This window comes from Herpailurus yagouaroundi, unplaced genomic scaffold (assembly GCF_014898765.1).
Source record: "Herpailurus yagouaroundi ecotype Mexico unplaced genomic scaffold, PumYag 250, whole genome shotgun sequence".
Classification (NCBI taxonomy): Eukaryota; Metazoa; Chordata; class Mammalia; order Carnivora; family Felidae; genus Herpailurus; species Herpailurus yagouaroundi.
The window spans coordinates 23,534,513-23,552,208 of NW_024412467.1; the positions used below are offsets into that span (position 1 = coordinate 23,534,513).

The 17,696-nt window shown below is 37.9% G+C and overlaps 1 protein-coding gene across 4 annotated transcripts in view; it reads left to right on the forward strand.

Annotated features, from left to right (window-relative positions):
* Positions 1–17,696, forward strand: part of MYLK4 (myosin light chain kinase family member 4) — an 87,048-nt gene that overhangs the window by 54,924 nt on the left and 14,428 nt on the right. For 3 of the 4 annotated variants that reach the window (XM_040460454.1, XM_040460455.1, XM_040460456.1), the window contains 9 exons: positions 5,863–5,941; positions 6,286–6,733; positions 7,942–8,240; positions 9,623–9,728; positions 11,992–12,085; positions 12,159–12,268; positions 13,220–13,361; positions 16,359–16,429; positions 17,230–17,358. In XM_040460454.1, coding sequence (XP_040316388.1) covers positions 5,863–5,941; positions 6,286–6,733; positions 7,942–8,240; positions 9,623–9,728; positions 11,992–12,085; positions 12,159–12,268; positions 13,220–13,361; positions 16,359–16,429; positions 17,230–17,358 — 1,478 coding nt within the window. The remainder of the gene's footprint in view (positions 1–5,862; positions 5,942–6,285; positions 6,734–7,941; positions 8,241–9,622; positions 9,729–11,991; positions 12,086–12,158; positions 12,269–13,219; positions 13,362–16,358; positions 16,430–17,229; positions 17,359–17,696) is intronic. The other variant, XM_040460457.1, reaches the window with a different exon arrangement.

Here is a 17,696-nt window from a genome sequence, read left to right on the forward strand (position 1 = left end):
AGTAGGGGGACAGGCCTGTCAAGTGACATACAGTAACCTGGAAAATGATCACTGCATTGTGGACGTCCAGAGGAGGCTACAGCTATTTCGCCTTTCTGTTCTTTTAAAGTTAAATCCACTTTAGGATAGATTTTTTAAAAAGATCTTTTTATTTTTATTTTTTTAGTTTATTTATTTTGCAAGAGAGAGAGTGAGAGAACAAGTGGTGGGGGGCAGAGAGACAGAGAGAGGGGTAGAGAATCCCAAGCAGGGTCTGCACTGCCAGCACAGAACCTGATGTGGGGCTTGAACTCAGGAACCATGAGATCATGACCTGAGCCAGAATCAAGAGTGGGTCGCTTACCCAACTGAGCCACTCACGTGCCCTGGATTTTTTTTTTAAGTAGGCTTCATGCCCAGTGCAGAGCCCCATATGGGGCTTGAACTCATGACCCTGAGATCAAGACCTGAGCTGAGGATCAAGAGTTGGATGCTTAACTGACTGAGCCACCAAGGCGCCCCTCAGAAAGATTATTTAAAGTTGATTTTTATTGAATGGAAATGGAAGAAGAATGAGGCAAAGTTGTTCACGTGAACTAATTTTCCTTTTGGTTTCCCACAACTTTGAGGGGAGGGAGAGTTGTAGGGTACAACTGGGACAGGCTTGTGGTCCGCGGCGGGAGTGAAGGACCCTGCACCTGGGAGTGTACCCAGGTAGGTGGGCACATGCTTCTAGGTGGATGTTGCCTTCCTGCTCAGCTCTTGATTCTATGGCAGTCAGTGAAACTGCATGAAGACAAGAGTACAAAGTGCATACAATTGGTCAAAATTGTGAAAATGGTCATTAAGCAATGAATCTTGACCTCTAGAAAGTAGTTTGCAAGAAATGAACTGATCATTCTAGTTATGTACTTGTCCTTGTACCTGCTCATTAGAATAATTCTTCTCTAAAATGGGCAGAAAACATGAATAGACACTTCTCGAAAGAAGACATCTGGATGGCCAACAGGCACATGAAAAGATGCTCAATGTCGCTCCTTATCAGGGAAATACAAATCAAAACCAAACTCAGATATCACCTCACGCCAGTCAGAGTGGCCAAAATGAACAAATCAGGAGACTATAGATGCTGGAGAGGATGTGGAGAAATGGGAACCCTCTTGCACTGTTGGTGGGAATGCAAATTGGTGCAGCCACTCTGGAAAATAGTGTGGAGTTCCTCAGAAAATTAAAAATAGACCTACCCTATGACCCAGCAATAGCACTGCTAAGAATTTACCCAAGGGATACAGGAATACTGATGCATAGGGGCACTTGTACCCCAATGTTCATAGCAGCACTCTCAACAATAGCCAAATTATGGAAAGAGCCTAAATGTCCATCAACTGATGAATGGGTAAAGAAATTGTGGTTTATATACACAATGGAGTACTATGTGGCAATGAGAAAGAATGAAATATGGCTCTTTGTAGCAACGTGGATGGAACTGGAGAGTGTGATGCTAAGTGAAATAAGCCATACAGAGAAAGACAGATACCATATGTTTTCACTCTTATGTGGATCCTGAGAAACTTAACAGAAACCCATGGGGGAGGGGAAGGAAAAAAAAAAAAGAGGTTAGAGTGGGAGAGAGCCAAAGCATAAGAGACTCTTAAAAACTGAGAACAAACTGAGGGTTGATGGGGGGTGGGAGGAAGGGGAGGGTGGATGATGGGTATTGAGGAGGGCACCTTTTGGGATGAGCACTGGGTGTTGTATGGAAACCAATTTGACAATAAATTTCATATATTGAAAAAATAAAAAAATAAAAAAAAATTTAAAAAAAGAATAATTCTTCTCTAAAACACATATTTCAAGGGGCGCCTGGGTGGCTGAATCGGTTGAGCGTCCGACTTCGGCCCAGGTCATGATCTTGCAGTCTGTGAGTTCGAGCCCCGCATTGGGCTCTGTGCTGACAGCTCAGAGCCTGGAGCTTGCTTCAGATTCTGTGCCTCCCTCTCTCTCTGCCCCTCCCCCGCTCATGCTCTCTCTCTCTCTCTCTCTCTCTCTCTCTCTCTCTGTCTCTCACTCTGTCAAAAATAAATAAACATTAAAAAAATTTAAAAAATAAAATAAAACACATATTTCAGGAAATCAGAATGTAAGGAATAGTGTTATCTGGTAAATGGTCTCCAAATTATTTTGATTTTGCACTGTTATCAGTAACATACATTTAAGTGTATCCCAATAGGTTTATTTATAAATTATGTACATTGATAAGCAGTACATGTATATTTATTTTTATGAGTAAATTTAATATATTACTGATTTACATTTATATTTACATATAAATATAAATATATTTACATTTATTTATACATTTATACATATATATTTATATGTATTTTATGTATTTATATGTATTTTATATATATTTTATATGTATACAAATATATATAAATATATTTGTATACATATAAAATATATTTATACATTTATACATTTGTGCATATATACATATTTATACATTTATACATATATTTACATTTATATTTACATATATTACTGATACTTATAAATTATATATGTGTTCAATTTTATTAACACATGTTTTAAAAAATATGTAAAGTATAAATTTTAAAAGAATGGAAAACAAATAGAAATGAGTTCTAACGTTTCCTTTACATTCCCTGAAGACTATTTTGGATGCACTCTGGGTACATACTCTGCACTCAGGACACCAGCCTAGAAAACCGTACAGAGTGGAGAGAGCAAAACTACGTTTTTAATACTTGCCCATTTTGGGTCCCCTTTCTTCCCTATGTCATTCTAAATGCATCGATGGATTATTATAAAAGGAATCCATATGCAGATATAGAAGTATTTATTAAGTGAAGCAGTAAGTGAATTTGTGTGAAATGAGGCCCTCTTGCTCATCTTGGTAATCAGTGTGAATTTAGCAGAGGAACGTAGTCTCTGATACGATTTTTATCCATTAACAGAGGGTGATATTAATCCTTACAGAAATATCATGCTTGATAGCACTGTTATGTCCTCTCTCATCAGTAGAAAATATGTTCATCTTTGAATAAGTTGTATCTACAGACTTGTGCTTCCTATTTTAGCAACTTCTGTGTGTAATAGGGAAACACAAAGTGAAAATTCTTTGTACTGAAGTTGCTGCCCAGAAACAGAAAAGGAGAAATACAACCTCTGTGTTTTGGAAACGCTTCAGTTCAAAGTTCCTCTAGATGTCAGTATTACATAGAGAAATGAAAATATAATAGCCTATGGCAATGAATAAAGACCTTCTTACCTTATTTAAATGGTAAAACATATGTGATATGTAATTGACAAAGAAAAATAACAGCCTCATTTGGAAGCTAGTTTCTAATATTCCTCAGAATCGACAGCTTCTCCTGTTGGTCACCTCAGACTGCTCCACCCAAAGAATGTTGGCACAACTGGTGGTCATTTGCCACCAACACTTCGATGACCTTAGAGGCAAATGTTCATCGATTTGGCACTCCATGGAGTCTTACCATCAAATTCTCAATTTTACATATTTTGATGAACTGAAATTGATTGATACATACCAGTTTTCACTATTAAGTCTACCTATGTTCATGTCATCAAGAATAAATTCAGAAGCACAATGCTTATCCACCAGGAGTTTTCATTTCAAAAGAGAAACACCGAAAGACACTAAAAGACAAAATTATACAATATCTTAAACATAGATAAGATAGTTGTTAAACTACCTTATTTGACCAATTGACTTATTTTCTAAGTTGGACTTAAATTCTATCTCTCTCTTGCCTCTCTTTTATGTTAATTCCAATCTTTTGACTGACACATATTTATTTCTTCACTCTACTAATTTCTTTCAATTTTACACCCTTGTCTCTTAATCTTCTTTCTTATCTCTTGTGTTATGTGCTGTGTGATAGATATTCAGTAAATACTAACAACGTATCTTGCCTATAATCCTCTATCTTTTTTTAATAAGTGACAGTACAATGTAGTAATTAAGAAAGAGCACAGAATACAGTTGGCTAAGTGGCCGACTTTGGATCAGGTCATGGTCTCACGGCTTCTGAGTTTGAGCTCCGTGTTGGGCTCTGTGCTGACAGCTCAGAGCCTGGAGCCTGCTTCAGATTCTGTGTCTCCATCTTTATTCCCCTCCCCCACTCATGCTTTGTCTCTTTCTCTCTCTCTCAAAAATAAATAAACATTAAAAAAATTAAAAAAAAATGAAAGAGCACAGAATGAAGTAGACAACTGATTAATAATCTTGGTTAAATCATTTCTGAACTATATAACCCTCAGAAATTACCCAATATCATTATAAAATGGGGCTAATAGTGTCTCTATCCCAAAGGGTTGCTATGAGAATCAACAGAGTTAATAACATGCTTAGAAATATGCCTAGTATGAAGACAGGGCTTAGTGTATATTAGCCATCATCATCATCAAAATCATCACCACTATCATTATCATTGTCGTCATCATCATCATCATCATCACCACCACTATCATCATCATCGACATCATCACTACCACCATCATCATCATCGACATCATCACCACCACCATCATCACCATCAATCACTATATTTCAGTGTCTGGGCTAAGTGCCAAGGACTCAGAGATGAATCAGTCTATTTGCCCATTTAAGGCCCACAAGCTAGTGGGAAACTGACAGGAAAAAAAATGTTTAAAAGTGTTGGAAGTGATTCTGGGATGGGCACATAAACTGAGTGCTGTGTGCAGAGAAGAGAGCAACTGGCTTTGCCTGAGCAAGTGGAAGAACATTTTTCCTGCACTTTCACTTAAAAGAAGTTACAGACTCCGAGGTTCTCATCTCTAATTTTGGTTTTACACAGATTTACTAAACATATCTCTGTGTTTCCAGGTCTCTATATGAAAAATGGAAATGCTCTGAACCTATGGTATTGTCCCTTGGATTATTTAAAAGTACATTTGCAGTTTGTCTTGAAGACTCCAAGCTGCGCTTACACAGCGTTTCATGCTTGCAAGTCACCCGAAGGCAAATTTTGCTCTTTCCAAAGAAAAGAAGACTGATTCTTTGGGCATTCATATAATTTCATTAATTTACATTGCATAACTTCAGAATTTTGTGATTATTTGGGTGGATGGGGCTAATATTTACCTTTTATATGGCATTTAAGAAAAGTTTGCTAAGCAAATTCAGAGAAGCCAGGACTCTGAGAAGGATGTTTATCTGCTTAGGAAAGGGGCCATCTGTTTTAAGCAGTGTGAAAGCTCATTTATGAAAGCTTACTTACTTTAGTCTTCTGCTTTCTGGTTTATAAAACCTATTCAGATATATCCTCTCATTTTCATTTGATTTATATGTGAACCATATCAAGACAATACAAGCAGAGGTCACAAGTGACACATACATTATCAACATCCTTTAATCTATTCACGAAGATGGGCCTTCTTTTACAAACAATGCCAGAGTTTAACAGAATTTTTTTTCAAAATAGTGAGTCCATTTGTTTCCAAATATTGTAGTCTATACATGAAATGAAGGGTTTCATTAATTCAGACTGTCCTGCTCTCTAAATTACTATTACTTTTAGTGGGTTTTTTTTTTTTCCGTATTTGAATCATGTAATACAGTGGTTTTCAGTCTGGGATGATTTTGTCCTGGGGGACACTAGCAATTTCTGGAGACATTTTTGGATATTATAGCTGGGAGGGAAGGTATCATCGTCATCTGGTGGGTAGAGGACAGAGATGCTGCTAAACATTCTATAATTCTCATAACATTTTCCACGACCAAGAATTACCCACCCCATGTGTCAGTAGTGCTGAGGTTGAGAAACCCTGATGTAATTAATATGTGACTTCAATTACTCAATTGTGTATCTACAGGGTAAGGAGAAGGCACAGTCACACCCTGGGCTGAAGGAAACGGCACCTGTCAAAGGCAAAAGGACATTGGCCCTCACAGGTAACATCTTTAGAAGACTAGATATTTATGGATCAAGAAAGCTCTGGTATGACAGTCCTGTTGTCATTCTTCTTATTCAGAGGGAGTCACATGTTCATAAAGCCCTTTGTCGGGAGAAGTGCTGTTTGAATATCTTTATCTGATTGGCTTTGGGTCCTACTAATTACTAACTAGAAAATCTTTGGGAACCCAGCTGTCAGTCAATTGGTCATGTTCACTTCCACTTTGCTTTTCAAAAGCTTATATCTTCTGATAAAAAGAAACATGAATAGAAATGCCATTATGTGAAGACAAAATTATACTGATCACATGCGTCCTCCATTAAAATATTTTGTGGCTTTTAGAGAGATCTTCCCAGAAGAACCAGCTCTCCTCTGAGAAGGAAAAGGTTAATAAACTCAACAAGAAAAATTCTGAGAAGACCAATGCCTCTCTAGCTCAGAGAAGTTTTGTCACATTTCATACAGAAAGACCTCAAGACGAGGTAGAAGATTTTGCCCTAAGAAATTCCATAGAGTCAAGAGAAAATATACACACAAGAGACATTTCAAGCACAGAGAGACTGAACAGACAAGAAAAGATTAGTGCTGGAGATGATAAACAAGCCTCTGTGGATAAAAATGAGCTTCCAGTGTTCAAAGGAGAGAAAAATGGGCTTCGTTCTAAGGAAGACACTAGTGAAAGAGAAGTTGAGAAAAAAGGACCAGCAATTGCAAATGAAACAGTGTTGGACAAGTGTTCAAATAAAAAGCAGTATGTTGATAAAACTAATGGTGATCAATTCTATGAAAGGTAGGGCTTAAAGCATCACACACCTACAACTGATGTTTTTGGTAGATCTATGTGCTGTTGAAACTTAAGGCCATATCAAAAGAATAACTGAAGTGAGTTTTTAAAGCAATGGTTTAGAAAACGGTTTCCCAGCTTCTGTGGGTTTTTCTTGGCCATGTTCTCTTGCTATTACTTTTTCTTCTTGCCCGTGAAATTTTCAGGCATTTTTATTGTTTTCTCCTACCAACTGATAGGCAAAGATAATGATTTTTATCAATCAATATTTTCTAGAGATCAAATAAAAAGTTCTTATTTTCAGCAATATGGAGCACATCCTTTCTAAGATCAGGAATTGAATAGTGATCAGATTTATCTGTAAGTTAAAAAGCTAATTCTTAAAAAGTTTACCCACCCCATTATAGATGATAAATTGTCTGTTTTCTAGAATATTTTGAGGATTGAGTAAGAAGTAGATTATTGAATGACTCTTCCTCAACTACAAAGTTTCACATATAAATGCAGAATTATTCAGCGAATTATAATGAACTACTCTGTGTTATAATGGATCACAGAATCTATCTGGACAGAGTGTCCAAATTATATGTGAGTTTTTTAGGGAATTACAATATAATTTTTATTTCATTTATTAATAATGTATTTGACACCTAATTATGGAGAAAAATCTAATTTTGTAAGAATTAAACATAAAGACTATTGTTTATTAAGAAAATCCATCACTGCAAAGATGTGCTTGGTAAGGTCTAGAGCTGTTAAAAAACTGAAGTTAGTTCAATTCTTTCATCAATAAAGGTTTACATCTCTCTGTTAATATTCAGAGAGATGATTGCATCCTTTATTATACTTTAATTTAGTAATTTCTCTCTTCTATAAGAAAAGGAAGTGAAAAAAATGAAGATCGAATTAGCTAGGTATTCATAAAATGACTACTCTTGTAAAGGGCTAGTGGACAACTTGCGGGGCACAATGAGGTCATCAGGGAGAGTTTCTGGGATCGTAGTTATCTATACCTGTTCTTGTGCTGCTTAGTTTGATGGGGAAGCATACTGCTCTATTTTATCCCAAATGCTGAAACAGCCAACTCTCTATCATGAAGCTTATGACCCTTCACCAAAACACCCTGTTAAGGAAGCTTTAGTTCTAAGAATTTTGACCATCTGAAAGTTATCTCCTTGAATCTTTGAGAGCTGCAGCTGGATTTTATTTTCCAGGTGTATCAGCAATGTAAAAGCCATTTCTACATCACGAATCCCGGAAAATTCAGCAATAGCACCCATTTTCCAGAATGCTGAGCAAGCAAAGCATATTGGCAGCAGCAAGCGGCGGGTGATGGAGGAGTGCTTCATCAAAGAGGACAACAAAAAGAGCAGAATAGATGTAGCAAGTACAGGTGAAGGACATGCATTTAGGACACAGGAAACCAGACAAGCCCAGGGGAGCTTACAAGGCAACCCCCTGGAATCTGCTGGAATTAAGACCTCCAGACAGCAAGATCTGGTGACCCCATTGGGTAGGAAATGGCTTTTGTTTCAGTCTTTTGAAGCTTCTTAACCTTTTTCCAGCAAGCATTTCCAACTAAATTTCACTTAGCCTAACAGCCTGAAGGAGACATAATGCCATACTGATGCCATTTGTGTTTGTAACTCAATCACCTTTTTTTTTTTTTGTCTGAAGAGATGAATGCCACCAAGAGAATTCTTTCATGACTTCTTTAGTTTCCAGCATTTTTACGATGTGAGAGATGAATGTCTATATCAAGTCAGTTTCCTGGAGACTTCTATTATCTGAATTTTTAAAAATATTAACACTTGGCAGAGTGCCTAGCACAAGATAAGTGCTCGAGAATTATACGTTGAATAAATTTAAAGTTCTGAAGGCAAAGTTATTATTTACTCACCTCCCTTTTTATCCTTTGTGTGCATGTAAGAAGCTGCCTGTGGTAGACGCTTAAATAAGTAATAAATGGGGAAATGAATAGGTTCACGGAAAGCAAGCCATGGAAAAGTAGAAAGAATACTGCAATATTACTGAGTATGTGTTTTAGAACCAATCGGGGTGTGGACTAGAGTTTAAACACTTAGGGGAAATTTGAGAGCTGTATAATACGTCCTTAGCCAGCTTTACTGGTTCTTTTATTTCCAGCCAAGAAAAATTCATCTTTGTGCTTTTAATGTACCTTAAATAAAGGTTAAAATATTTTGGAAAGTAATATATAATAATATCAAACATTTCAATGACATGAAAAAAAACTTTTCATCTTTCTCTCTTTGCTTTAATCAAAATAATGGATATTATCAATGGTGCCTTTTTTTTCGTGGTCAGTTTCTCATGTTCGAATTTTCATTTTGGGCTTGGGAGGATCACCTATGTGAACCATATTGTAGTTGGAGATTTTCAACTACTGTGACATTTCTAAAAGTTGTTCTGAAGATGGTATAAACCATAGTTTTGTGGTCCCGACATTCTTTCTCAAAGATGTCAGGTATCACCTACATGAATTACAGATCATAATATGAAATAAAAGCATATATTCTCAGGATTATTAGGAATAAAATAAATGGATCATTTATTTTATTATTAAATGAGCAACATTTTATTCTAATTTTTTAAAACATTTATTCATTTCTGAAAGGCAGAGTGAGGAAGGGGCAGAGAGAGAGAGAGGGAGACACAGAATTGGAAATAGGCTCTAGTCTCTGAGCTGACGCACTGAACCCGATGTGGGGTTCAAATCCATGAACCATGAGATCATGACCTGAGCTGAAGGGAGGCACTTAACCAACTGAGCCATCCAGGCGCCCTTTGCAACATTTTATTCTGAGACCCAATCGTGGTGCTGGAAAGAGGTCTGACTGCTTAACAAGTGGCCCTTCTTTTCCTCTTATCTTCTAGATGATGTCCCAGCTCCTCCTGCCCCCTTTAATCACCGTATTGTGACAGCCAAGCAAGCAGCAGTCAACAGTTTTTACACTGTGAGCAGAACTGAAATTTTAGGAGGGTAAGTAATGCTCAATTTAATCCTCTTTCAACAAAAGAAGAGCGTTTTCAAAGAGACAGATTCTGAAGATTTCATAAAGTGTTTGCTAGTCTTGACCTGAGAACCAGAAACATCATAAACAAACATTTTAAGAGATTTTAACCATTTCTGAAAATCGCCACTGATGTCAGAAAGATTGATGTGGGGACAGTGACTAAACTCCACATTTATTATCTGCTTTACTTCCCATGTTGTAATGTCTGAAAGTGGGACAAACCCCATGTGAGTCACCAGAAGGTTTAGAAGCTGTCCAAAACTTGAAAACGGAGACACTAAATGTAGAAATGAGTGAACACAGTGTATTTCTTGTGGCATATATCTTTTTTATCACTGTTGTTGGTTTTCCATTTAGGTTTTTACTGGATTAATTATTATTATCCACTTCAATTGATTACTTCCCTCACTGAAGAATTTATTTGAAGGACATCTAAATGTACACTCTCTCCCTGAAGAAGGAAGAAAGAGTAAAGCCCATCAGAGACCAAGTTTATTCCTAGGAGATATTCCTCTTCGATGTCAATCACAACCCCCCTTTGATGTTTTGTCATTTAAAGTCTAAAGTATAAAGTTTACTGCCCTCAGCATATCTATGTGAAATAGCAAGAGGAAGCAGACCATTTTTACTAATAGGCCCCAAATTTCCTTACCAACACATGGAAAATATGCATAGCAACTATCGTGCATGTTTCTGCATTGGTCAGTGGGGGTGTGGTCAATATTTGTGAAGTCCCTTCTTCCTCTTTCTGTTCCATATTTTTTCTGCCCTCCACCATGAGGAACCACCTGAATGTTTTACTCCTCAGCCTGTTGATTAGAGAGAACGCCCCTCAAGACTGTGAGGGAGGGCAGAGAGAGCAAAGGGAATTCTAACATGTGAATAGGTGCCATGGGAGTCTTTAGCATTACTCCACATAGCAGCTCATTTTGGTCTTCGGGGACATTAATGGCAAGCCAGCAACTGTTTCTCTGAAGGAGAAAAGTTTTTTGCAGAAGAGGCTTTGCAACAATTCCCAAGGCATTTTCTTAATCAGTAGCCATATGTGAGGTGCCTGGGGCTGTGTTTATGTGCTCCATTAAAGAGACTGCATCTGGAAAAGTAGTTGGAATTAAAGTCATCACTTGGTTTTGTTTACAGTAATGTCATTCTCTAAGACCCATCTGTTTCTGCACAGGTGTGTGGCTAAGTTGAGTGGGATGTGGTGGTAGTCACCACCCTACCTTGTCAGTTATTGCCACCACCCTCACCTCTGCAGTTCTCCAGGACTGTGGTGGACCTTAGGTTCACAGTGTTGTTCAGGAAGCTTCCCCTTTCTACCCTGCCATGATAGCCACATTGCACAAGCAGGCACCTGTGCTCTATTTTACTAACTCAGGAATCAAAGCAAGAAGTCAAATTAAAAAAAAAAATGTTTATTTATTTTGAGAGAGAGAGGGAGAGAGAGAAAGCACGTGTGCATGTGAGAGGGGGAGGGGCAGAGAGAGAGGGAGAGAGAATCCTAAGCAGGCCCCACACTGTCAGCACAGAGCCCGATGTGAGGCTCGATCTCACGAACTGTGAGATCATGACCTGAGCCAAAATCCAGAGTCAGATGCTTAACTGACTGAGCCACCCAGACAATCCAAGAAGTCACATTTTAAAATTGTTAATGATTGTGTATTTCTGTATGTGATCACATTTGTAAGAAGCTGTCTTTCATAGTATATATAAATTTATATCCAAGCTAAACTGTTGAACATTTTATAGGTGATTATGCAATATGAATTTTTATTATATTTATCTATATGCAATATTGTTATTATTTTATTTATATGCAGTTTCCAAGAATAATTTTACAATCCTCGCCTATAGCCTGTATTATTCATATGCTTACAAAGCCTAGCTTATTACATTCATATGTATTCAGAAAGATTCTATTTTTTTCTATAACACAAGTTGTTAAATTCTAGGGGGCATTTGAATCACCCAAGGAATGTTGTGAAAATATAGATTCTGGGGCCTCACCCTGTATTCTTGCCTCAATAGTTCTGGGTAGGACTGGGAAACCCCTCAGCAGATTCAATGACCATGACTGATAGACACACGTTGACATTGTTTTAGAAGTTTATTGGCTGCAGTAGATGCACTAATAGATTTGCTCATTCAAACCCCAAAGGAGAAATGCCCTGACAACCCCATCTTCCACTTGGCCCTACCTCATGCTATACACGTGCTCTTCTCTGGCAGGGGGCGCTTTGGCCAGGTACACAAGTGTGAAGAGAAAGCAACAGGTCTGAAGCTGGCAGCTAAGATCATCAAGACCAGAGGCACAAAGGATAAGGTAAAGGCCGTGCAACGTGGATCTCTCCTTACCCTCATCTTCGCCTCACTAAAGCACCTTTCCTTCTTCTTAGGATGAAGTAAAGAACGAGATCAACATCATGAACCAGCTGGATCATGTGAACCTCATTCAGCTCTATGATGCCTTTGAGTCTAAGAATGACATTGTGCTGGTCATGGAGTAGTGAGTGTTCTCCTTACCCCTCCCTCCCCTGAACCAATGCATGCACCCATCCAGATCATCCCACAGAACCCATGACTATGCGGCTGTAGCTCTTTCCTGCTTCAGAAGTCATTAGATCCATGCTTGGTGCACCTTTGATTCTGATTGGTGTATATTAGACAATTCCATCAGTTTCGGAAGGAAAATTACTTAGGAATACACATCTCCATGTGTGACTTTACTGAGATGAAGTAGAATGACAGCATAGATGTAGTTTTATATCGAAGTTATACTGTCAAATATCCAGCTTAAATATTATTCTGGTTAACCTGGAGGAACATGACCTTTGACCTACATTTTATTTTCGACTTAATCATTAATGCAAAGTTCACATCAAATTCTTAATAATTAGGGTTAAGATAGTTTCATTTAAATCACTTTTATAGAAAATTAATAGGTATTTAGTTAGAAAATGAGTAGCTTTAACTAACACTGAATTAGTATTGTGATTCGGTTCATTCTTTCCTCTGCTTGGGGTTTCTTTATCATTGTACAGTAGAAATTTTGGATAATAAAAAGTCCAGCATCAGAAGCACATAGAAACACTTTAACACTGAAATTAGTCTGAGAAGACCCTGTTTGACCTTCGTTTGGTATTTGGGATTCCTCTCCCTGCCTTTGTAGAGTCTTCTTTATCTTCTATGTGTTAAAGAATGGCAGATGTGGACTCACCCCAGAGCTGCAGCCACTGGATGACAGAGACCTTAAGACTTTCTAGTTGTGAAATTGATGATAGCTAAAGTTAAGGTCTTCAGCCTAAGCATCATCTAACTGAGAGAGTGACAGAGGTGAAGAAATCACTCTGTGCACACATTCCTTGGAAGAGTTATGGGAGCTTAAACACCGGGCTGCCACTATAAGCAATGGCTGTAGGACTCATGACTCAGGACTTTGTTCCTCTTCCCTCTTCAGCGTGGATGGAGGGGAGCTGTTTGATCGCATCATCGATGACAACTACAATCTGACCGAGTTTGACACCATCCTGTTCATCAAGCAAATATGTGAGGGCATAAGACACATGCATCAGATGTACATTCTCCATTTGGATCTGAAGGTAGAACATATTTTGTATGGTATGAAATGTAAACCCCTCCCTCCCCTTCCTCCTCTGGATCAGTGGGCCCTGTCAGATACTATATGCCAGCTTGGGAAATCCATGCTGGTATGAAGTGTTATGTTTGGGAATTAATAAAAATCTGGATTCTTAATATCATCTCCTCATTTCCAACTTTTGTCACCCCCTAATATTTTCATGTCTGCATCTTTAGGAACTATTATCCAGATTCTTATAACTTGCTTGTGTTAAAGGAATCCATATGGGAGATGCTTTCCCTGAAAGTTTAGAACTAAAACCACCACCACCACCACCATGGTCTCCTTGTTGTGTCCCTCTCATTTTTAGAATAAGTAGGTGGGAGGATTTTAGCTAACTCAGAATTCACTAGTGGTAGCCAAACTTTCTATCTCCCCAAGCATCCCTAGCAGTCTCACAAATTTTTAGGAGGTTCTGAACGTTAGGGATTTGTTTTCTTGTGGGCATGGTAGAGCACTGGGTTGAAACCTATGGCAGAGTGGGATACAGGGCAGCCAGAAGGGTAGAACTAAAACGCTAAGGAGCAGAGAAGGCTGGTGGCATTATGATGGACATAGTGGGGAGCCTATGTGAGCAGCAGGGAGCCAAGCCACCTTCCTTTCTTCTTTTATTTAATGACCCTTCCCTTTTGATCTCTCTCCTATTATGAAGTGCCTAGTATTGGACTATACATAGTTACAACCAGTGAAAGACCCAAGCTCAATAACTCTGATCAGTTCTAATATTGGGGCTAAGTATCATAAGTTGCTTCTTCTTGTGTGGTTCAATCATTTTCTCATTTCCCTGTTTGCACAACATGACCATGATATAAAATACATATTCTATAGAACATACCATCTATTGCAAGTCATAGGGGATTGTAGAGCTAAACAAATCTAACTTCCTTAAGTCGGCTTCCATGGTCCTCTCTTATAATTTGGCTTCCCTCACTGTCTTGATTTATGTGCACTACCTCTCCTATTCACAGGGCAGGAGGAAGTGGTCTATAAGACAATGTCATAGGTTAAAAATCATTAGCAAAGCCCTTGGCTACAAACTGAGTTCTGTAATGTGTATTTTCATGAAGCATTTTCAATGAGTATAGATATTCTGCAGATATCCCTAAAGGGATTTGATTGGCAACTGAAACTAGGACTTGACCTATCATAAGTCAAACAGCTCTGTATGTGGCTTCATAACATTGATTGAGGACTTGCAATGGGCAATTTTAGTTATGGCTTGTAGGTAAAGATAATAGTAAAGGCAAAAGCTGGGTGGGTCATTAAGGACCACTCATCCCTTGCAGAAGTCTCCGTGGAAGGAAAATGGCCAAAAATATTAAGAATTCTTGTTACCATGGAGGAGAGATTAAAGGTGACTTAAAAATGGTCTTCTTTATATTTTTCTGTGTTTCACAAATCTCATTCAATGAATATGCTTTAATTTAATAATTAGAAAAAATTTAACTTTTTGAAGTATCCTCAAAACTGTTTTATTACATTCAGCAAACATATTTTTATGTCACAGTATTCTTTGACAACTAAACAGCTTTATACATGATTGATCAGTTATTTGAGCATGAAACCAAATGTTCTTATGTAGCATCCATTCTCTATAAATAGCTTTTACTTGTAGACATCAGTTTTAGAGATATTCTAGAAAAGGGCCTCCAAAGACATTATGCCAACCAAACGGACCATTGAATATTGATAAGGAGACACTACTACATCATTTCATAAAGTGCTTAGTTTCTGATCTCATTTGAACCTACTCTCCACCCAGACAAACAGGGGAGGGACAGCCATGATGCCACCTAAAAGGACATAGGATCTGGGGGATTCAGCAACTCAGCTAATGCACCCCAGCTCTTAGGAAAGAGTTGGAATTAGACCTTGAGAGTTCCAGGCAATTCTTTGAACACTTTATTTCTTTTTTTATGGATGACCTTGACTTTATTACTTTTTTAATTTTTTAGAAGTTTATTTACTTTGAGAAAGAGAGAAAGAGAGAGAAGGAGCACAGGAGGGGCAGAGAAAGAGAGAATCCTAAGCAGGTTCCACATTGTCAGCACAGAGCCTGATGTGGGCTTCAACTGATGAACCATGAGATCATGAACTGAGCTGAAATCAGATGCTTAACTGACTGAGCTTCCCAGGCACCCTGGCTGACCTTGACTTTAAATGAAATTCCTTATTTTTCTCAGACCTCAGTTTTCCAGACTTAACAAATACAGACACACTTGTAAGACATTCGATAAACGCTGAGTTCCATGCAGTGCTACTATCTACGCTTCTCCCTCTTCACCCAAGACAGTTGGATTGGCAGAGCAAAGTCTATCCAGAGTCAAACTCCAAGGGAACACTTAGTCAAGGGTTTAGGCATTGAGAAAAAACTCAGCAAAACTTTGGAATTGCTGAGAATGAAGAATGAATGGGGGGGAAGCCTTTCTCTTACACATGACTTTCTCAAAGAGTAAGCACAAAGGGAAATTCTGGAGGTCAGGAGCGTTCACGTTATATTGCATACTCAGTGTGGCTGTTTAAATGAATCAGGCCATTTCTCCTGGAACTCATAAATCCTTGGGAAAGATATTCCTCCAAGAAGGGGAAATTCATACTTAATAATTTTAGGGGGGGCAGATGTCAAGTCTGAGACAGCCTCCACCAGTCCATTTGAAAGGTACTGAAGCAGCCCCCTTGTCTTTCTTTCCTCAAGGAGGCCTCTGACTGAACTCACACATTATGGTAAACTGCAGAACCAGGGAGAGGGACAGGCAGGGTAATGCAAGGTTGGCAGGGCACCCACAACCTCATCCACCACATAATTAAAGGAGAAAATACCCACACAGACAAGCCAGCCCCAAAGTGAAAGGCCTGATATGTTTTTCCTGAGCATCGTTGTATTTTTAGTTGTGGTTCGAGGACAATTTGAGTGAATGATGGTTGTTTTCATTGCTAATGTGTCTCTTTCTCCTGGCAGCCTGAGAATATCCTGTGTGTGAATCGGGATGCTAAACAAATAAAAATTATTGATTTTGGATTGGCCAGAAGGTATGTGTATTTGGACATAGGTACATGAATGAAGGTAGGGAGCATGATGGATGCCCTTTCTTTGCAAAGATAAATCTGATATACCTCTTGGTTTTATACTGTTATTTAGAATTAACTTAACAAAAATTATATCCCAGCCTTACCTTGCTGATTTTGGAATTGGAATGTTTAGAGGTTTCTACAGTGCATCTAAGAAAAAAATATAAAAAACTTAAAATCTAATACAGTAAAGTTATTAAATTTGAAGACGTTAATTTAGAATTTGTAATTTTCTCTTAGTCTTTTATAATTGTTCTATCTGTAAAGAGAAGATTTACTTTAAAAAATAGGTAGTGTACACAAGATGGCAAAAGTTTCTGGTATACATAAGCTTCTTAAGTGAACAAAGAGTTTACGTAAACTTCAGCACATTAATGTTGAATATAAAATGATTGTAAATTATTGCATTTCATTTTTTCATTAATATGGGCTTATTCAAGCCATTGACATGTCAAAGATTTTATCAGTTTTCCTTTTGTTATAATTCAGGTGTTCTAATTATTCTGACTGGCTTTTCTCACCACTGTTTTAGATTATTAAGGCTTTAGAGTATGAATTATTACTCTTAAACTACTGGAATTTTTTTTTACAATTTTTTAACACTATTTCTTAAATATGTGATTTCCTTTAAAGTCTGTGTATTTTAAATTTGCTGTTTGGCTGAAGTTATTTTGTCTAACAGACTGCATCTTTTCAGTTTCTATGATTGTTGACTTTTGATTGACCTTCTCCATCCCTCCACTTTGTTTCCTAAATTCTAGATACAAACCCAGAGAGAAGCTGAAGGTGAATTTTGGAACCCCAGAATTTCTTGCTCCTGAAGTTGTGAACTATGATTTTGTTTCCTTTCCCACTGACATGTGGAGTGTGGGCGTCATTGCCTATATGCTGTAAGCAGTTCTCCAGTCTCTCTGACACTCACAAATATGAATAAAAACCTTAAATTAGGCCTTTTAAAAGTAAATAGCATCGTGCCATATTGAGTCATTTTCTAGGCTCTGTGGATCCTGTGGGTGAAAGGAGTAAATTCTTTTCCTGCACATCACCTGAAAAAGTAAATGTATGTCTACTTGTAATCACTTTAACTCTTAGGACACCACCTAATGCCATAAAAGTAATTAAAAAACATTAAAAAACAACGTGTGTCCTGATTTCCTAAATGACTAATGCTAGCCTTATTCCTCGGGGGTGACGCTCTGGTGTTTGCCCTCTGAATGTGTGGCAGACT